Genomic DNA, 21,568 nt, shown 5'->3' with positions numbered 1-21,568 from the left:
TTAAAAAAAGGAATGAATGCTGGGGCTTTTCAGAGGATAAGAAAGCATCAATCTGCAGGTGCAGGTGTCTACCAGCACATCTGGGGTGGTCTGATGCGGCCTGGGTGAGACAGCTGCTCTGATCAGACCCACAGTCTGCCTGGCCCTTGGTGTGGCCAATATAGGAATAAGATGGGAAACTGAGGCTGGTTCATGATGATCTGGAGATGGGTTTGTATCCCTACAGCCCCAAATGCTTTCTTGGCTCTTGGAGAGGGTACTGAGTCTATAAGGGACATGTAAATATCACGAGCAACTGAAATATCCCTTGGAAATGTTTCCTGGAGTAAAAGAAGAAAGACTTTACATTTGAAGAAGTACCAAATTATTGCCTGCCTGGGGTACATACATTTCTCAGTTCAGATATGTGTGGAGGGTGGTATCCACTCAGAGGGACAGGCTCAGAGCACCTCCCATTTTGCTATTCCACAGAGCTTAATATAATCTAACCTAACCCCATGGTATAGAAGAGAACCAAGAGAAAGTGGTGTTTAGTGGAGAAGGTGATGAGACAAAGACACGGGGAAGATAAAATGAAGAACATAGCCCTTTATGGAAAGAATCATACCAGCTCTGGGGAGAGGGTCAAGGCAAGGCACTGAAGGGCAAAGCTGATTTATTACATGAACGTAGGAAAATGAGTGGTAGAGAGACAAGAAGTAGGATGGCTGGAAGCCTCATCTGCCACTCCAGCTTATCAGAAGCAAAGACCCTGCTCCAATCAGTCCTATATTAACTGGTAGCTGGGAGTCAACCCATCTCCTTGGGTCAGACAAATCGCCATCACAGTAGCCCTTCAGTACTTCTACCACAGGAGGAAAAGGGGGGTCTGCTGCCTACCCATTATCAAATGACCATCAGCTTGCAATGAAAATACACACACTCCTCCTGGCATAGATGCTGAAGCCAGAAGGAATGAGCTGACAACTCCAAAGGCAAGAAGTCAGTCAGAGGAGGGGCTGGCTGGCAGTCTGGCACCCTAAGAGTAGAAAATCACCAAGCTCAGTGAGTTCAGAGCCTCAACCACCCCTGCCTTAGCTCCAGGACCAGCCCCAAGTTCCTACAAGAGACCCATGGACAGGTTGGGCTCAGAATCATTGAGGCCACTTATCCTGCTGGACCATTTCAAGAACACAGAGGACCAAAGAGACAGATGCTCCCCATTCCATGACATTCCAAAGCCTTGAGGAAGCTCAGACATATCTAGGTGACACTCAGAGTCTTCCTTACCAACCTAGGGTATGAACTGAATTCTAGCTTTGTCACTTACCAGTTACGTGACTCTGGATAAGGATTTGAGCTTACCACATCTCTCTTCCTGCCAAATGGAAATAAGACTACGTATCTTGCATAGTCGTGTGGTCTGGAGAGGATGGATGGAGACAGCCCAGCATCATGCCTGGCATATACTGGATCCTTAGGATATGCTATTATCACTGCTACCAGGAGCGGCACTTAGGAAGGGCCTCTATCACTGGCTCATTCCCATATCTAAGACATATGTGGGCCACCCTGTGCCCTGGAGGCATCCACTTTACTACTCCTGCTGGACTTAGCTTTTGTGGGGACTTGCCACCCCAGTAAGCCTTGTAAGCAAACAGCTGAGAGCCAGAGGAACTTCCTCTGGGAGCCACGAAACCAGGCTGCCAGGCAAATGACAGCCCGGGTATTTGTTTTAATTTAGGCTCTTGTCAAGAGGAAACTTCATGGCTAACAGCCCAAACATGACTGCACAGCACCTCCCCAGGAAGCCTCATTCTATGGCTCTCAAATAAGCCATTCTGAGGAAGGAGGGAGGCAAGGACTCCTCACATTGCTGCCAAGTCAGCGCCTCTCCCACCCCCCCATCCAGGCTCCTAGAAGCCCAGGGGCCAGGGCAGCAGCAGCAGCAGCAGACAAGACAGCTCAGATGCTAGCTTGCTTCACTCAGGGTTGGTTAACAGGTACTCCCAAAGAAGGTCTCAGTCTAATTTCTCTTTTCAGGTCCCATCTTCCTCTGGGCAGAAATTTTCAAGGAGACCTCAGACAATTTTACTTCCCTACTCCAAGAGGTGGGGGTGAGGGAGAGATAGGAAAACTTGGAAAGAATTACGTTGGGGAGTCTTCGTCAGGGCAACAGAGAGAAACCTAGACAGAGATTTCCATGGGATTCTATGTTTTGAGAAATACGGAAACCACTACTGGATTTTGCAAGGAGCCAGAAAATATTCAGGAACATAAGTAGCATGTGAATATGAGGCATTGTTATTACTGTTATTTGCAAGAGCGCGGCTAAGAGGTCACTAATCCTTCCTTCAGGTCAGGGGCTGATCTGCAGCAGGGCTCTGAACAGATGTATGCCTCTATTCACGCAGACACATGTGTGCACACACACTCCATACAGCCATGGGCCCTGACCTTCACCCAACGTTGCTGGCGTCTGTGGGAGAAGGAGCAGATGGAGTGGCTGGGCTCGGTGCAAGACTGATACCCAGGGGATCCGGCTTTGCCCCTTTGATGTTGAAAAACCAAAGCGGAATGAACCATCATAAGGGGAGCTGGGGGTGGGGGGGGGGGGGAGGAAAAGGAATAGAAGTGGAGGAGGAGGGAGAAGAGGGAAGAGAAGCAGGTATGGGGAATGAGAGGCACCCAAGGGGATATAGAGGTCAGAGGCTGGATGCTGAGCACTGAGGAGCCTCCAGGGCAAGACCTTGGGGTTCAAAGCACTATCCTTGTTCATTCCTGTCCTCCCCGATATAACTGTCACCAAGGAATCTGAGCCAGCTTAACCCTTAAAAATGTCCTTGTCCCATGGCATGCAGTGTCCAGAAACTGAACTTGGCACCACCTGCCTCCCCAACCCTTACCCCCTGCCCCAGGACTCTGGGCTAGGAGACATAGCAAGAGAGTGGGAGGGTCCCACCAAAGTGCTCAGAGGGCAAAATCCACTTACTAGCTCCTTCAGGGGCCAGGACCCTCTTCCTACTCCCCTGAAAGCTTTGGGGAAGGTGTTTCAAGGGAGAGGTGGAGAGAAGTGCAGGGCCAGAGTCACCTAAGAGAGGAAGGGTGTATGGTGGGGGTGCTTGCCGCCTGGAAGGAGCCCCTGGAATGTACGAGTGAGTGATCAGTTACACATCCCCAGCGGCAGTGCAAGAGCAATCACATGATTGAGGCAGATTTGGGAGCGAGGGGGTGGAGAAGCCGAGGGATTTTTTTTGTTGTTGTTGTTGTTGTTGTTGTTTTCTTTTTTCTTCTTTTTTGGGGGGTGGTGAGGGTGGGGGTGGTGATGAGGCTGGCAGGAAAGACTGCTGAGCCGGAGGTTTCCAGCTCCTTCAATCCAAATGGCCCCCGCGGAGATCTGCGCCTACGGTCCCTCCCACCCGACCCCACCTCCACCCTAAAACACACAATGGCCCCAGGATGTCCCTGAGGCGACAAACTCGGGGGCCAAGGACTTGGCCAAAATGGCCTTTCTGCTCCAGCGTGGACAGAGCAGTCAGTCGGGAAGCGCAGGGAGCACCCTACTAGGGCTCTGCTTCCTGAGGGCTGGGGAGTGCTCGGTTACACAACAGGTGGGAACGGGGGGACACAGCTCTCCCGCCCCGTCGGGCCCGCGGCCCCCCGCCCGCTGGAAGTCCGCTCCGGGGACCCGGTCTGCGGCAGAGCGGGGGGGACCCCCCGTGTGTCCCCCACGTCCCGCGCCCTCCGCCCGCAGCCCCGCAGGTCGCGCCCCGGGGCCGTCGGGGCGCCGCGGCCCCCTCCCGCCCGGCCTCCCGGGCCCGAGCGCGCACGTACTGCTGTAGAGGGTGTCGATCCAGGAGAGACGCGGCAGGCCCCGGTGGCTGAGCGGCTCCATGCCCGCGGCTCCGCGCGGCGGCGGCGGCGGCGGCGGCGGCGGCTCCGTCAGATCGGAAACCCGAGCCTCATCGCACAACAAAGGAGGGAGGGCTCGGGCCGCGGGCCGGCGGGGCGCCGGGAGGGGCGGTCAGCCCGGGAGGCCGGAGTTGCCGGGCGCGGGCCGGAGGCGAGGGGAGGCAGGCAAACAGGTAGCTGGGAGGAGCGAGCCGGGGCTGCGGCGCGGGTGCGGGAGGGCGGGCGAGGGCAGGCGGGCGCCCCTGGGAGCCCTTCCGGCTGCTGCGGCCCCGGCCGGCCCCGCTGCGGATCCCGGAGCCGCGGCCCCGCAGCCCGCCCGCAGACTAGCAACTTCCCGGGGCTGCGCGGCGGCCGGGGCCGGGGCCGGGGGCGGGGGCGGGGGCGGGGGCGGGGGCGGGGCCGCCACCAATCCGCGCGAGCCTCGCGCCCCCTCCCCCCGCCGCGCGCCGCCAGACCCTCGCGGGAGTGGGGGGCAGCCCCGGTCCCTCCGGACGCCGGGGCGAGACGGGCTCTGGCCGGTGGCGGAGTGGTGGTCCCGCGGGGGGCTCCCGGCCGCGGCGCAGGCGCAGGCGCAGGCTCCTCTTCCTCCCCTCGCTGGGCTCGGCCGAATTCTGGCAACCCGCAGACTAAGTGCCGCGGGGAGCCCTACGGGCCCCGCAGGGGTGACATCACCTGCCGCCCCAGGATCTCTAAGCGCAGTTTCTGGGGCCGGTGCAGCCGTCAGGCCCCTCCCCTAGGCAAGCCTGGGGGGCGGCGCTGACGGGGTTAAGGTCCTGCCCGCCCGAGGAAAGCCTTGGCCGCTGGGCCACTCTTTCCTTCCAAACCTTAACAACCTCATCTGTTTAAACACCCTTGACCTAAAAGCCGGGCGCTTCTGCCCTACACACCCGAAGGCGGAGGCTGGAGAGAGGCAGGGGGCTGGGGGGGTCCAGGAGGGGCAGTGAAGGAAAAACGGGAGACAGGACACACTCCGGGGTCTCCACTGGGTTCCCCAAGAGACTTGTTTGGGGATCTACAGTCGCAGCCCAGGAGGCATACCTTGTAGGCATGATCACATACAAGTTCAGGGAAGTCTGGGGTCAAGACGCCTCTGAAAACAAAACCTTTAGAAATAAAATTGCTGGGACGCCTGGGTGGTTCAGTGGTTGAGCATCTGCCTTCTGCTCAGGGCGTGATGTCAGGGTGCCGGGATCGAGTCCCACATCCAGCTCCCTGGAGGGAGCCTGCTTCTCCCTCTACCTATGATCTCAGCCTCTCTGTGTCTCCTGAATAAATAAATAAAATCTTAAAAAGAAAGAAAGTTTCTGGTAAGACCTCCCAAGAACAGTGAAGGGGGGGCTTTATGCCCATCTCCTGGGTGCTGGTTCTAGGGAAGCCAAGGCAACTTTGCTGCAGATTCGGTCCTGTAGGCCTCCTATGGCCAAGGACTCTGAAGGACCTGAGAGGGAGGGGAGTCAGGCTACAGGCTGTGGGGGAGGGAGGAAGAGGGCAAGGGGCACTGAAGCTCCTCTCTTGAAACCAAGAGAAGGGAAGCAGAAAACTTCAAGGGACTCAGCTCCACTGGGACCCACCCACATGGGGGCTATGCTCCTCATCCTTCCAAATAACTGCAAATTTAGTTCTTCTTGCAGACCCTCCTCACCCACAATGCTGAAAGGAAGCCTGCACCCAACCCCTTGCTGCTGCTTGGGTGGAGGCCTCCAACCCATACCAGGTCAGGCAAGCCCTTGGGAGGTGCAAGGTAAATGAGCAGAAAGCCTCTACAGGTGGCTATGGTGGGTGTTTTTTAACTGCAGGTAACACTGGGCCCTCCCCAAATCCACTCAGCTCTCCCCCACCCCAACTCTCCTGGCTCAGACTCTGGCTCTGGCTCTTGTGGCCCCTCCCTGCTCAGCTGTCACCCTCCCACCAGCCCTGACTTGCACACAAGACTGGGAGGACCAAGCAGGCACCTGGAGCTTGGCAGAGAGGGGGGTGTGCATCTCCAATGAGATGCTCCAGAAATAGAGCCAGGATGGGAGAGGAAGCAAATGGGCTCTCAGAGGAACCAGAGGGAGGATGGTGAGAGTGGAGGAGTGGAGATGGGCCCAAGAGCCTCTCTTCTTCCCACATGGAACTCTCAGAAGGCACGGAACCCAGAAGAAAGGTAAAGGGGAATGTGGACCAGGGAGGCAGCAGAACTGCCCCCTACCCAATATCTACCTCCACCACCAAGGCAGCCTGGGCCCCCTCTGTATGCTGCAGGGATTTTTCTGATGGCCACATCCGGGTGCTGTCAGGAGGCCACAGATGTATGTTTCTCTGCGTGAGACACATACATTTGCATACATTTTACATTTTTATCTACAAAGGCTTGAACATGCTATTTTCAGCATTTCCAAGCTAAAACGTTACAGTTGCTCTCCTTAACATTGCCACAGTTTGCTTTTTTCCCTACATTCTGTCCAATCCTGTCCTGGATCTCCCACTCCAGAACACTATACAGGGTACAGGGAGAGAGAGGAGTCTTGGAGGCAGTAAGGAGGGACACTTGTAGTAATTAATGGAGAATGTCTGTGGTGCACCTGCCTAGGACCCCAGTGCTTTGCTTATAAGATCATCTCACTGCGAACCTCATTGCCATCTTCAGCTCCCTGTGTTTTCTAGATGAGAAAACGGAGGCACTGAGTTAACCCTCCCAGCCCTCCTCCATCTCCACACACCCATCTCCATGCACACGTCCCAGGAAAGGGCAGTTACTTCAAGATGCCCTTGATGCCATTTCTAGTAGCATCCAGTAGGTGGTAACACCACACAGCCTGATTCTAGTCTTGGCTTAGAGACAAGTGTGTGGGCCTTTGAACACCAGAGCGATTTGAGACTGGAACAGAAGCCTCCAGATTCCTGGCACTGAGCATAGGGAGGAGTTTGGGGGGGGACCCAATACATTCTAGGAAGGAAGGAGTTAAAGAATCATTCTCATCTGTATTCTGCCAAAGGTTAAGTGCTCTGCCCAAACCCCAGTCTGTCAGAGCAGGGGAGGGGCTTTCCTGTGGACAGAGTGCCCTGATTCAGCTAAGTGCAGATCTGCCTGCGAACCCCCAAGGCACTGAATCAGCACCCAACCCACTTCATCCTCCAGGCCCACAAGAACCATTCCCTGTCCAGGCTTTTGAGCAAACCCTCTCCACCTTTGCCAGTGCTCCCTCTGGCCTGTGCACATAGCCTGTCCTCAGCTCCCTACCAGCCTTGGTGACTACCTGCTCCTGCCAAACCACCCATCAATGTAAGGGAGACTTAAGGGTTGGTCGCCTTGCCCGTAGTGCTGGGCCAACGATGAGACGCTGAGCGGGAAGGAGATATAGCCTATCCTTTTTTTTTTTTTTTTTAGATATATCCTATCCTGAAGGTCAGTGGGCTTGCCCTTAATTCCCAGGTCTGCTACTCACTCACTACCTTCCCAACAACCAACTCTTGCTTCCACAGCCACTTACTCAGATGGAAAAACGGTAACTATGCTTACAACCTCAGTACCTCCACTTTTCTTCCATCCTCACTGTGAGCAACCCACCTCCACTGTGCACAAGAGGAAGGCCAGGGAGTCCCAGCTTCCTTGATCACCTGGAGGTCACTGCTCCTGGAAAGGATGTCCGTTCACCTCTCCCCATGCTGGGGCTGGCAGGGGGCACCAGTGTGCAGAGAGACTGGATGTGCATGTAGGGGTGGAGGGCCTCCACATTCAAATTAGGAAACAAAAACCAAAACCAGGGGATTCCTGGGTGGCGCAGTGGTTTGGTGCCTGCCTTTGGCCCAGGGCGTGATCCTGGAGACCCGGGATCGAATCCCATGTCGGTCTCCCGGTGCATGGAGCCTGCTTCTCCCTCTGCCTGTGTCTCTGCCTCTCTCTCTCTCTCTCTCTGACTATCATAAATAAATAAAGAAAAAAATAATTAAAAAAAAAACAGACTATGATAGCCCCCCCTCAAAAAAAAGACTCTGTACCCTTCCTGCCAGATCTGCTCTTTAAAAGCTGGGACTGCATCTTTTTTTTTCACTGGGGTATCCACAGCACTCAGCCCCATGGATGAATGAGGCTCAGGTAGACTCGAAAACAGCCATAACCACATTGTGCCCCCAGACCAGACTCTCTGCCCAAAGCCCAGCAGGCTGGCATTCAACAGCACAGGCTGAATAAGTAAGATGAATGACGGCTGACGTTTGCAGAGTGCTTCTTAAGTGTGGGACACTGCTCACTTAACCCTCATAATAAGCCAACGAGATAGGCACTGCTCTTCTCTCCATTCCCCAGAAACAGACAGGGTAAGCATTGGCCAGCTAGCAGCTGGTGACACTTGAGAATGAACTAAGATGCTGAATCCAGAGTCCACATGTATAATCTCTGAATTGGGCTGCGATGAGTGAACAAATGAATGAATAGAATGAAGTTAAACTCAGGGAGAAAGACATTGGAGCCATAGGAGGAAGGCAAGACTGGAATTCCAGAACCACCCCCACCCCCATCCCCACCCCATCCCCAAGCCCATCAATGGTTAAGCAAAATGAGAACTGGTACTCAACACCACATCTACCACAACAGGGCAGATGACTATGGACACAAGCTGGATGCAATCAATTCTGTGACAGTTTCTGGAATTCCAGTCCCCACTGAACTCTACTGCTTCTATCCTTGGGCCTATCTCAAGCCTTTCCCAGCTCAGTTTTCAAATCTGTAGCATACGCAGGTAGCTCAGGCAGACGACTGTATTCTGTTTCTGGATTCTTGCTTTGTTTTCTTTACCGGTACGGGAAAATAGTATTTACTGTTCTGAGATGCACCTTCACCCCTTGGGCCTAGAAATTCCCTAGGCCTCTGCTGGGTCACATCTCAAGGAGAAGTCTTGGCCTGATAGTTCTATCCTTGGTCCTCTTCCGACCTGTCTTGTCCCAGCCTCCTTGCTTTTCCAGAGACAGTGAGATCTACAGATAGCACAGATTAACTCAAAGCCCTCCCCAATTATTTATTTCTCTACCAAAGTTTTGTGTCAGCTTGAGTCATAAATATCTGCAGCCCTGGCAAGATGTAAACCAGAGAACTGCATTCACGCCCCTTGCTGCCTCCCTCAGCACCATGGCCAGGAGAAGGCACAGTGACATCCAACTCACTGTAGCCATGAAGCTCCCTACACATACCCACACATTTCCAATGTGGGGGAAGCCTAGCTCCCCCCCACTGGCCACAGTGAGTTCAGCTTCCTGGACAGACTAGCTGCCCTAGATTATACTAGGTAAATACAATTTCAGGAGGATCTTCGTGCCAAGCCCCTAAAGTGGCCCTCACTCAACTTGGCTCAGATTGCACACACATACCCCCTCCCCCTGCCAGGGGTCATTGTGAGAGGTTTCCTACAGAGTGGATCAGAGGGCTCAACAATAGCGGTGGAGCCCCCTGCCTGATTTACTCACCACAGCATCCTCGTCAGCATTTGGAAAGAGTCCAGCAGAAGAGATTGAAGGATTCTCTGAGTCCCAAAAACACAGAGACCAAGTTCAGTGGTTCCAACCTTATCAGATCCAGAATGCAGCAGAGGCATGCCCACCTGGGGTCAGAGCTCACAGGCTGGCCCTCTGCTCTCCTGTGGCTGCCATTCCCCTGAAACTGGCCATGCGTCTTGTTCTTTCAGCCAGTGTTCTGCAGATGCACCCCAGCCCTGTGCTGCTCTGCCAGGAGCTGTGACGCTACCAGCCAGACCTGGCCCCCGTCCCTGTCAGACCCAGGAATGGCCGCAGGGGCTGAGGATAGGCTGTCAAGGAGATTGGCTCCAAGAGGTGGCGGCTCAACATTCGGGAAGGCAAGGACAAAGGAGCATCAGAGCCTAAACAGTGGTGCTTGTCAGCAGTAGAAGCTTGTTTTGGGGTTACCGTGCAAGTTTGCGGTGTGCAGCCATATCTGTTTAAGGGCCAGGCCTCTTTAAGGCAAGTTCCCTCTGCAGACACTTCCAGCCACCAGCAGTCCTGCGGCGGATTGGGGGGGGGGGGGGGGGAGCTCCCGAGTGCCATCTGGTGGCCCAACAGAGCAGCACATCAGCCACTAGAGGTGGTCCTGCCACAGTTCAGCCAAGAGGCCTGGAAAGCCTCAGCTTTTGGGATGCCTGGGTGGTTGAGCATCTGCCTTTGCCTCAAGGCTTGATCCCAAGATCCAGGATTGAGTCCCACATCGGGCTCCCTGCGGGGAGCCTACTTCTCCCTCTGCCTGTGTCTCTGCCTCTCTCATGAATAAATAAATAAATAAATCTTAAAAAAAAAAATCTCAGCTTTGCCCACTAGATTCTGCACAGAACTGCAGGTGACCATTGTGAGTAAAGAGGCTAGGGAAGGCAGGAGGAACTCCGTGTGGGGTCAGGAGAGAGCAGGAATCTGGGAAGAATAACCAGCCACCCCACTGAACAAAATCTTCTCTAAGATATTCTCCAATGGGCTTTTTTTTTCCAGTTTCCAAGCTTGCCTCCTTCAGGACCTAAAGCACAGCTATGCATATCCGGTGCCTATAAACATGTAACAGTGTCTCTCAGTGAGGGAAGGGCAGTTGGTACTCCCCCACAGGAAGTATTTGCAAATATGTAGGAGCATTTCGTTTAATTTAATTAATTTAATTTATAGGAACATTTTAAAGCCAGAGATGTTAAAGTGTCCTGCAAAATGCAGAACTCTCCCAAAGAATGTCTGTCCCCAGGTGTCAACAGTGCTGAGAACACTACTTGGTTAGGGGCACATGTGGAAGTTCACACCTCCTGTTTTTTTTTTTTTTTTAAGATTTTTATTTATTTATTCATGAGAGACACAGAGAGAGAAGAGGCAGAGACAGGCAGAGGGAGAGTCAGGCTCCATGCAGGGAGCCCGATGTGGGACTCGATCCCAGGACTTTAGGATCACACCCTGGGCTGAAAGCAGGCGCTAAACTGCTAAGCCACCCAGGGATACCCACACCTCCTGTTCTTTTCCCCATCATTTTGCCTCTGATGTCCTCCCAAAATTTCACCTTTATAATCTTAGAGGTGGAGAGAGGAAGTGGTCTGGCCTAGGCCACCTTCACAAAGGGTGCCCCTACCCAGAAGCTAGGTACACCTGTACTCATTCATGACCCTTGGGCAGCAGCAGGGTGGGTGGCCTAGAACAGACCCTTAGGAACAGCAGATGGTGTCTGACCAGAATCACAGAAGACCAAGGGACCACCCCGCCATCCTTCCCACATGAATGATTCAATCTACCACTGGCTTTCTCTCCCCAAACCGTCCCAGGACACCCATCTTTTACAAAAGGCACTTTCAAGTTCTAGTCATGAAACCTTGTGACTCCTTATTTCCCCTTCCCCAAGTTCACTGCACTCTGTCCTGGGCTAATCACTTCTGTCTCAGGAACAGTCTGGTACCAGCAGCTGACTTAGGAAATCAACACATGTGACATGTATTCTAATGAAGGGAGAGTGGAAAGGAATAAAATTCTGGCCGTGGTGGCTAAAGAAAGCAGCGCAGTGGTCACATTTGACCTGAGTCTCAACCTGAGTTGGTTTGAGCAGTCCCAGACTCCGGAGGCTGACATCATCACACGATGATACAGTTGGAGGAAAAACCTTCCCAGCATCCCTCAGCAACTAGAGCACTTCCCATTGCTGTCAGAATAAAGACCCACATCCTCTTGGTGGCACACAAGGACCTGTGGCCTGGCTCCTTACTTCCTTTCAGCTTTGTCTGGCACAGTCCCCTAGCTCTCTTGCTTTTTCCAAACTTTTGGATAGGACGATATTTCTAGCTAAAATGCCTGGATATCTCTTCATCTTCCCTCCCATCTTAACTTGAATGTCACTTCTGCTAGGAAGCTTTCCCCAGGAAGGCCTGCATTTCAGATTACTCAGTGCTTTTGTAAACCACTCAATGCCTGTGTCTCCTGCTAAATGGAACCCTCCAAGAGGATTCAAACCGCCATCTCTCTTGTTCACCACTATAACCCCAGCACCTTGAAATAGTGGTTTCAGTAAATGAATGAATGGATGGCTAAATATGTTCCTGGTCACAAAGACCCTTGAATGAGGGAGTACAGACACTTCAGCCAGCCTAAGTCCACCAGCTGAAAAAAAAAACCCAAAACTGTCTAGATCAGCTGGGATATCATGACAAGAGGGGTCATGCTCTCTGGAAAGACTCAGAAAAAAACAAAAAAACAAAAACAAAAAACAGGATCCTAGAATCAGATTTGGGGCAAGAGGATTGCTGCTCTAATTAATTCCTAACTGTTCACACAAAATCCCAGCTAAAAACTCCCCAATGCACAGGGCTCCCTCACTAAGCAGCCAGCATTCAATGCTGCACTCTTTTTTGCCCAATCAGACTCCAACATGGAAATGAAATAGAAACCAAGAAATGGTTCAGCCCACCAAGGGAACTTTGGTCTCAATTCTCAGAGTCCTTCTCCTGGACCCGTCCCAAATTTGCAATTACATTTGTTTTTAGAGGAAGGGGGCAAATTGTAGGCCTCCTGTGGGAAAAAGCAGTCCCTGAGAATGCACCTGTCCAGTCCCTCCTCCCATTGTCTGGCAGGGGACAGAAGTTGGGAGTCTGAGAAATAAGATGCTGCTGGCCTGCAGCAATGCTGAACTCCCCAGTCCCAGGGGCTGTAAGCTGAAGCTGTCACCCACTGGGTTCCAGTGATGACTTTGGTGCCCCTTCAAACAGACAGATGGGAAATCTTCCTTTCAGCTCAATGATGGGAGAAGTATATGGGAACTGATTCTGGGTACCCTGTCTTCCTGAAGACCTTGCTCAAGAGGGTCTTCAGGTTGCCTCACAAGGGCAGGCAGACAGGGCTTGTAGACTCTCTGTGGCTGCTGCTTGCACTGAGCTATGGGGCTCCTGGGCCGGCCAGAGAACAATGGAGGTACTGTGCCAGACTCACCCAGTCTGCTGGGTACCTGCAAAAAAGGAAGAAGATTCCTTTTCATTTTCCTTTCACCAAAAGAAAGAGACAAAACACCCAATTTTTAGTCAAGGTCTGATTTGCTGGGACCTGGGTCTATAGTCCAGAAATCACCCTAGGCACCTAGAGTCAATAAACCAGATGGTTAGTCCTCTAAAGCTACCCACCAGCTTCTCACCTGCTGCCTAGGAAGGGTATTCTGGCATAGTTAATATTCCCAGGGTTCTTCTCTCCCCTGAAATGATGGGATCTGAGGGGAGGAGATAGTAGTTGTCAATGATGGGCAGAGGAATGATAATAAAGGTGATGGTAACAAACACTTATATTGTGCTTACTGGGCCAGGGCTGATCTCAGGACTCTGCATGTATGAAATCATTGAATTATCAAAGTAATCCCTGACTGCCCTAAAATTTATGTCTACTACCTCCCCAACAGAAGGGAAAGAGCAGTAAACTGAGCACATCATGAGTCTAAGCCCTGACTCTGCCACTAACTTGCTTTTACTCTCTGGACCTTGGTTTCCTTACCTTGATATGCAGGGATCAAAATTGTCCAGTCTATGATTCCTTGAGAGATAGATGACTAGGAAATAGCTGATAAGGGAGGGGAAAAACTTTCTTCTTTCCCACCCCTCAGTTCCCCAATATTTCAGGAGGCCCCAGAGGTTTCGAGGCTAGAAAAGCTATTCATTAGCCCACTGAATATTCCCTGAGCTCTATATAAGGCTGGGTTCCTTTGTCAGGCTTGTGATAGTAGATTTGAGACATGTCTAGAAGTCCCCAAGAGGCAAGGCAGTGTCTGGTGGGTCCAGAGGATGGTGTGGACAGAACATTAGAGAGGGGATGGAGGGGTCACCACTTCGAAATGAGCTGATTAGGGGCACCTGGATGGCTCAGTGGCTAAGCATCTGCCTTTGGCTCGGACATGATCCTGGGGTCCTGGGATTGAGTCCCGCATCGGGCTCTCTTCAGGGAGCATGCTTCTCCCTCTGCCTATCTCTGCCTCTCTCTATGTGTGTCTCTCATGAATAAATAACTAATCTTAAAAAAGAAAAAAAGAAATGAGCTGATAACTAAACACTTCTTGGAGGAAGTATCATTTCCAGGCCTTGGCAGGACACCTCATATTTCACTGACAAAAATGGTGGGGTAGGGAGACAGGGCATTCAGAGGGAAGGAAAAGCATAAGCAATTATGCAGAAATGTAATTAGGCAGAAATAGGAGGTGAAGAGGGAAACCAGAATGGATGCCTGGAAGAGAAGATTCTTCTGGAAACTGGGGAAGAACATAGGCACTTGCTAATAAAACGTCTGGCCTCAGCACAAATTCAAGGACACAACAGAATTTACAGCTTTTCTCAAGCCTGTCTTTAGAAAGAAGGGACAGCTCTTCCCTGCAACACCACCAACAAAAGTTGGACTTACATGCTGTCCCTGTGAGTTTGTGGGCAAAGGCACCCAGTTACTGCAAGTCTTCAGTCAATGTGCCTCCAGCTTCACTGATAGTTGTTCTAGGCACTGTGTTAAGCACATCACTTTCACCCTTTCTTCTTTCCAGGCTTATTGAGGTGTAACTGACAGCACAGTGTGAGTTTAAGGCATACAATGTGATGATTTACTGCATGTATCATGAAATGACAAATGTAACGAGGTAGAGAAAACTGAGGTGTCAGCTCTACATCCAGCCCCATCCAAATGTTTACGTCTGCACTGCCCTGGCCCCAAATAAGAGAACCAGTACACTCAGAACTTTCTCAAAAATGTTTTGTACTTTGAACAAAGCCAGAGGCCATGGGGGAAGATAGTACCACATAGTGAGCTATGAGAGATTCACCTTCCTAAGGAAGGACCCTATCTTTTTGAGAAACCTTTTCACAGAACCTCAAAGGGCAAAGGCTCTGAGGAATTGTAGTTCCCCTGCAGTGCCATCTTGGGGGAGCACTTTGCAATGCTGCAGGCCCCACCTCATCTCTGAGGCATCTCTCCCACAAGGGCATCCCCCCAGACCAGGCCCAGCTAAGTATTTATAAGGAGCACTTCAAGAGAATCGTTCCTATTCCAATGCCACCAGGAAAGAGGGCCTGAGCTCATGGTCTGGGCTAGAGAGGGTCATGGCCGAGGACTTGAAGCTGCAGCAGCCTCACACTAAGTGATTTCAAATTCCCGTCATGGCCACCCCTCCAGGGTGAGACTGTGCTCAGCTTCTAGGCTGGCAGGTTGCAGATAGGAAGACACTGTCCCTCTGCCTCCTGACCCCTTGGACGTTTCCCACTCTAGGGACCTCCTTAGATCTCAGCCAGGACTCACACGAAACCTGGCTCCTCACCCTGACGCCCCCCTCATGGCCCAGAGTCTTCTAGACAAGTCATTGCCCAATCCCTTCCATGGCCCACTGAGTTATTTTCCAGGTTCCTATTTCTATCTGATTATGCAAGTTTCTTTCCTCCAGGAAGCCACATGCTCATCACATGAGGGTGGCCACAGGTCACCAGCAAATGGGAGAAGGGTACCCAGAAGGGCCTCTTTCCAGGACCCCAGGGCTGTGGATGGTGGTTCCCTGCTCTCACAGGGGCCTGAGACCACCAGAAGGAGACCAGTGCAACCCCAGATAAGATAAGATCATGATAAGATCATGACTTGGTTTTCAGTTTCACCAGATAAGATCATGACTTGGTTTTCAGTTTCACCAGAGAGCAAACCCCAGAGGTGCCCCTGTCCATGGGTTTTGTGCCTGGCAGCCTGAACGGGAGATAAGAGCAACCACTCCACACAAGTGGGGAACGACATGGCACCTCCCCTTAACACCAGATGGACCTGGCTCCAGGCCTGCTCTGCCCCCCAGATCCCTGGTTCTTGGAGCAAATGTAGCCTACTGACTGTTGGAGCAAAGTCCTGCTAGAGGCTGCTGAGATAGGAGCCTTTGCTGTTCCTCGCTGGCCAGAGCCTCCACACTGGAAGTTAGTTTTGGAGAGGCCCTTAGGAAAGCCAAGCCGTTGTTTTCTTCTTTTTCTGGAGGTAAAAAAGACCGCTTTTGTAAAAGAAATCCAATTTGCCTCCCACCACGACTAACCACAGATGAGGAAGCAGTCACAGAGAAGCTCTGGCCCCTACAGCCCCTGGTTTCCTGCTGTTCTCTCTGGGAGACCACACATGGAGCTGTACACGCAAGCAGGCCACATTTCCTTCCAGGCCTACAAGGAACCTTGACTTCCTACAAAGACCACCAACGCCAACAGTAGTCCATGTGGCCGCATCTGTCCACAGCAGCACTTCTGCTGATTTCAAAAGGAAGAGGTCTGTTCTGTGGAGGACAACACAGCCCGAGACACCGACAGAAGCTGACTTCCCGTCTGGCTTGCCTGATCCTGAAAGCAAAGGTGCCTGATTCCAGGGTCAGTGCTCTATCTCCCATGAAGACCCTCATTCTCAGGGAGCTGACGAAGGTGCGAAGCTTTGCTCAGGAGCGGTCAGGGTCACAGACACTTTGGCAAACCAGTTCTCTCTAGGTCTGTAGGAGGCAGGGAAGAATGGGGAAACGAACTGTGGCAGGGTCCTGCTATGGAGAACACCCAGGCTGCTGGCTCAGAGGCGACACTGCAATTAGCACTCTGTAATTTGCTTACTTGTATGCATCTCACATGTCACCAAAAGACAATGTAAAAGGTGTGCTGCATATAAGCTAGTGTTTTTTTTTTGTTTGTTTGTTTGTTTTTTAAGATTGATTTACTTGAGAGAAAGAGCAAGCAGTGGGGAGAGGCAGAGGGGGAGAGAGAGAAATTCAACGGCACTCCACACTGAGTGGAGTTGACAACCCTGAGATCACACCTGAGCTGAAACTAAGACTCGGAGGGAAGCTTTAACTGACTGTGCCACCCAGGGGCCTCTAAGCTGTTTAGTGAGTTTATTCAGGTTTTTGTTTCCTGTTCTAACAGTAATAAAGCCATAAACACATTTTTTAGACAATAAAAGAGTAAAATGTGCATTAGCATTTTCCAGTCTACTTTGGTATGCATACAGTAGGGGGTCTTTGCGTAGTTATCATCAACAGCTCTCTAGACTATGCTCAGGCATTTCTCAGCCACTGAGCCATGGCCAGTCCAGCTTTTATTCTCTCCTGGGTCCAGAAGTTTTACCTAGATGAACTATAACCTCACTTTGCTCTGCGCCACCTTGGGCCCAAACACGAAGATGAGCCCCCAGGAGGAAACTCTAATTCATCATCGAATTTTGTTCTCAGTACATGGGAGATGTCTCTGCTTCCTTGTGGGAGGGAGGAACATCACCCACTTGTCAGCACTGCCCAGGAAATACTGAAGATGAAGCCTCATCTGTAGTATCCTCAGTAGAATCTGAGAACTGCTACTGACCGGGCCTTGGGACTCTTCCTTCCTTGGGGATGGACCACAGTTTTGAGATTAGAAGGAAGTCTTGGGATTGGCCAGGGCTATATTAGCAACATCAGCCCTTTAGCAATGGAAACTGAGGAGGAGGAGGGAGGGCGGTGGTGCGGGGAGATCTCTAAAGAAAAGTTCAGTTTGAATTCACCACCCAAACCCCAACCTATGATAGGGACAAAGTAAGTTGGAGGGTTGGGTTTGCTATTGCAATCTCAGGAGAACAGGAGAGAGATGTGCTTACCAAACTTTTTCACAATGTGCCACAGGCAGGAAATGCCCATGTCTGCATAGCACACTGGGACCAGTAGACCAAGAGTCTGAAACATCAGTATTTCCTCATACCTTCAACACATTCTAGGTATACTGATTTGCAAGCTCTGGGAGAAGGAATGGGAAGAGATAGCCCTTCTACTTTCAATAAACCTTCCAAGTGGCCATAGGGTTCATAAGCATTTCTGACTTTATAAGCGTCCCACACACACACACACTGCCAATATAAAATCAATGACACTCCCTGGAAGGCAGCAATCCTGGCCCCCACAGCTGATAAGATGACGCAGTGCCCAGGGGAGTTCCCTTGTACACTCAATGGGGCTGAGGCATGCTTCCCAGGAGGATACTTTATCTGCTGGGAATGGCTGCTGATAAAGCATAATTTGATACTTTAGAGGAGAATGCCATGGCTTGGGCCAGTCTTGGTAAAAGGTTCCTATTTCCTTGTTCAGGAGTTTGTAGGCCTGCCGGCCAAGGCAGAAACAGATAATTACTTTACAAAAGCAGAACCATCAGCACAAGAGTGGCTCTTCTCTGGGCTGGGTTAGCCCATCTTCTCATCCCCGGTGCAGGGGGAGGAAGGGGACACCTACTAATTCCCCTGGGCACTGCTGCTCAAAGCTTCCGTCCCCTGCATGCAGCAGCATCACCCAAAGCCACTCACATCAGCCATAGCTTCATGGGGCCAGTTTCTGGGCCACTGCTGGTCCGGATGCAGTTTAATGGTCAGGATGTGGGTTCCAGAGACAGAACAGACTTGGGTTTAAGACCTGGTGTCCTTAATTCAATCTTTCTAGGCTTCAATTTCTTTCATTGTAAAATGAGGATAATGATGGTATCTGAGACAGCTGAAATGGGATAACAGATGTAAGACACCCGGCTGGGTGCCTGCTCCGTCTACATACTCAGCATCATTAGCTATCACTGTTATGCTGCTTGAGCTTTGCATGCACATGCACACACACACTACACACACTACACCCACTGCTCTCCAGAGGGCCAAAACAAGGCAAAAAGTGAAACAGCCTCCCACCCCCACCCAACTTACAGAAACCTAGTGAAGAGATACTGTGAGATGTGCTGAGGTTTCTAAGCCAAACCACACCCTATGTCCTTTGTAGATGTCTCATCTTTATTGCAGAGTTAACTCATTAGCATTTTGTAAAGAGTCAAAGTAGCCCTATTCCCTCTTTAGAAGTGTGCGCACCCTCCATACTTTGCTATTCAACAGCTGCTAGAGCAAGAAAAGGAAGATCCATCTAGAAAAATATAATCCCTTCGCCTTAAAGTCAGGGCTGTCAGATTTGAGAGAGCCAGGAGCTTCTAGATTGGTAAAGATCCTTTAAAGACTTCCAAAACAGTGGAAGCTGAAAAATTCAGTTCAGTATAGAATTTCTTGACAAACAGAATTTTCTCCAGGGCACCAAGTAGAGCACCTTCCTTGGGCAAAAGGGAAGTTGGTCTGAATGAAGTATCTAAGTGTGTTCAAAGTAAATAAGATATAAGTGTAATTTTATGTTAAAATTGTAAACTTTGCAGGGCGCCTGGGTGGCCCAGTTGGTTAGTTAAGTGCTGCCTTCTGCTCAGGTCATGATCCCGGGGGTCCTGGGATCAAGAGCCTCATCGGTTCCCTGCTCAGCAGGGGAGTCTCCTTCTCCCTCTCCCTCTACCCTTGCTCATATGCTCTCTCTCCTGCTCACTCTTTCTCAAATAAATAAAGTCTTTTCAAAAAATTGCAAACCTTGGGCATCCCAGGTGGCTCAGCGATTTAGTGCCACCTACAGCCCAGGGCATGATCCTGGAGACCCGGAATCCAGTCCCGTGTCGGGCTTCCTGCATGGAGCCTGCTTCTCCCTCTGCTTGTGTCTGCCTCTCTCTGCATCTCTCTGTGTCTCTCGTGGATAAATAAATAAAATCTTTTTTAAATAAATTGTAAACCTTGTATTATCCAGAGTAAACACTAGATCAGAATGTTGGACTAAGAAAAAAAAATTCTTAGAAATCAGTATACACCAATATATATACACACATACACACACACACAAATGATGAGGCCATATTTAAGGGCATTTCCTCTGTGGACAAAGAGCCCAACTTCCCAACCCTCTTCTGAAGGACCTCCTGCTATGATATGCCCATTAGAGTGTGTAACACCCTTTTCATGTCTCACATATTAGCCCTTGGTAAATGTTGCATGAAATTTGATGAGCCTGCTAGGAAAGGGAAGATGATTCATAATCATCTATTCCTAATCCACAGACCCTTGATGAAAGCCTGCTAGGTTTAGGGTTTGAAACACTGGGGCTGGAAACAGTTGGTTTGAAGACAAATGGCCCTCTTACTTAAAGGAGGAGGCTCCAGGCGCCTACAGAATGGTAAATTCAGCTCTTCCTTGACCCCTACTAGTTCCTCCATTAGTCTGTGTGCATAGCGGATCCTGGGGAGGCCCCCCTTGCGTGGGGCTTCTGACCCCAGTGGGGCTTCTGGACAGCTGGGGGGCGGGGCCTCAGGGCAGGATGGGGGCGGGACCGCAGGCTCTTAGTCACAGGACAGGGCCCTTCAGCGTTTAAATGTGAAATGGAGCACCGGGGCTAAACCTCGCAGGCTGCTCCCATGATTAATCCAATATCAAATCACAAGTCGCGGGGCGGCCCGCTGCTCGACCACCCCCCCTCTTCGGTGGGGGAGGCGGCCTCGGTTTCTGAGGTTTACGCAGTTGTTGCGATGCAAATGTACTCAGGGCCTGGGGCCTCTTTTTCTCTGACTCGCGCAGGAAGGCAGATGCCCAAACCCTTCGGGATCTGCCTACCCCTCAGCACCCTGCGGGGTGAAGGGAGGCCCAAGCTCACCCTGCTGCGGTGGGAAGGGACCTGCCATGGGATGTGGCATTTGTGTGGGTCCCGCCGCGCTGCAACCAAACAGCCCCAAGCGGCGCACAAGTCAGGAGGCTGGCTGAAGCAGGAGGAGCTAGCTCCAATCTTTTATTCAAGCTTTAAAACAAACAAATAGATCAAAGAGTTTCCGTTTCCTGGCCTTGGTGTCAGATCCACTGGGGAAGTCCCTGGAGTAGAGGGGGAGTGAGAAAGCACAGGCGCATCTGTCCTAGGCTCCCGGCCAACCTACTTCCTCTTGGCTTCTCCTCCAGCTCATCCTGGCAGGAGCCACTGTCAGGGGCTCTGGGATTCCCCCTCGGGCGCTTGGGAGAACCGTTAGAGTCCCTAGCACCTGAAAACCTTTCTTGGAAGCACTTGTACGATGTCTTTTCACAGGGCATAAAACGTCTAGCAAAATGCAAGATCTGAAATCCAGGTAAGAGTCACCTCAAATTATTAGGCAAGGGCTTGCTCATTCAGGTCTCCAAAAGGACAACTGCGAAAGGAGAATGCAGCTGAGTGGGAGACCCCAGTGTCCCTCAGACTCCTTCAGACCTTTTTGGGTAAGAAATACACCACTGAGCAAGGTTCATTCATTAATTATTTTCAAGACGAGTGCCTCCCTCTCCTGAAAAAGAGGCACTGGCTCTTTTCAAAATAAGAACCATGAGTTCAAACTAATCAGCTGAAGCCCCTTGGCACATTATCCAACTTTCTTAGGCCTCTGTTTTGTCATCCAGAAAATAAATTAATAATACTAATCTCTTTTGGTTGTGAGAACAAATGAGACAATGCACAAATTAGATATGATATTTGTATGTGTGCCATAAAAGGACTGGAAAGATATATTGTCTACAACAAGCTGTTAACTGAGGGTTCTTTCAAGAGAGAGGAGTGAAAGTGGTGGGGATAGGTGCCTAGAACTGATATGTTTTCTTCCAAAGACTTCCCTACTGTTTTCATCTTGTATAATAAAAATACTCTTATGCATAATACAGGGACTGCTTCATGGTAGATACTCATGTTAATTTTTATTATTTTTATTTTAAGATTTTTATTTATTTATTCATGAGAGACACAGAGAAAGAGGCAGAGACATAGGCAGAGGGAGAAGCAGGCTATGTATGTCTCTGCCTCTTTCTCTTTGTCTCTCATGAATAAATAAATAAAATCTTTTAATAAATAAAT

General features: G+C 50.9%; 1 protein-coding gene across 3 annotated transcripts in view; it reads right to left on the bottom strand.

The window, feature by feature from the left end:
* Nucleotides 1-21,568, bottom strand: part of ABR (ABR activator of RhoGEF and GTPase) — a 186,263-nt gene that overhangs the window by 135,604 nt on the left and 29,091 nt on the right. Inside the window, exon 1 of one of the 3 annotated variants that reach the window (XM_038548422.1) lies at nt 9,334-9,846. The exons of 1 other annotated variant lie outside the window; for it this stretch is intronic. Coding sequence is in view for 1 of the 2 variants with exons in the window: in XM_038548420.1 (XP_038404348.1) it covers nt 3,814-3,874 (61 nt within the window). In the remaining variant the exon portion in view is untranslated. Of the gene's footprint in view, nt 1-3,813; nt 3,946-9,333; nt 9,847-21,568 lie in introns of those variants that run through there. One more of the 3 variants, XM_038548420.1, reaches the window with a different exon arrangement.

This window comes from Canis lupus, chromosome 9 (assembly GCF_011100685.1).
Source record: "Canis lupus familiaris isolate Mischka breed German Shepherd chromosome 9, alternate assembly UU_Cfam_GSD_1.0, whole genome shotgun sequence".
In the NCBI taxonomy this organism is placed as follows: Eukaryota; Metazoa; Chordata; class Mammalia; order Carnivora; family Canidae; genus Canis; species Canis lupus.
The sequence above is the reverse complement of the archived record's forward strand: the minus strand, read 5'-3'. Positions and strand labels throughout refer to the sequence as shown.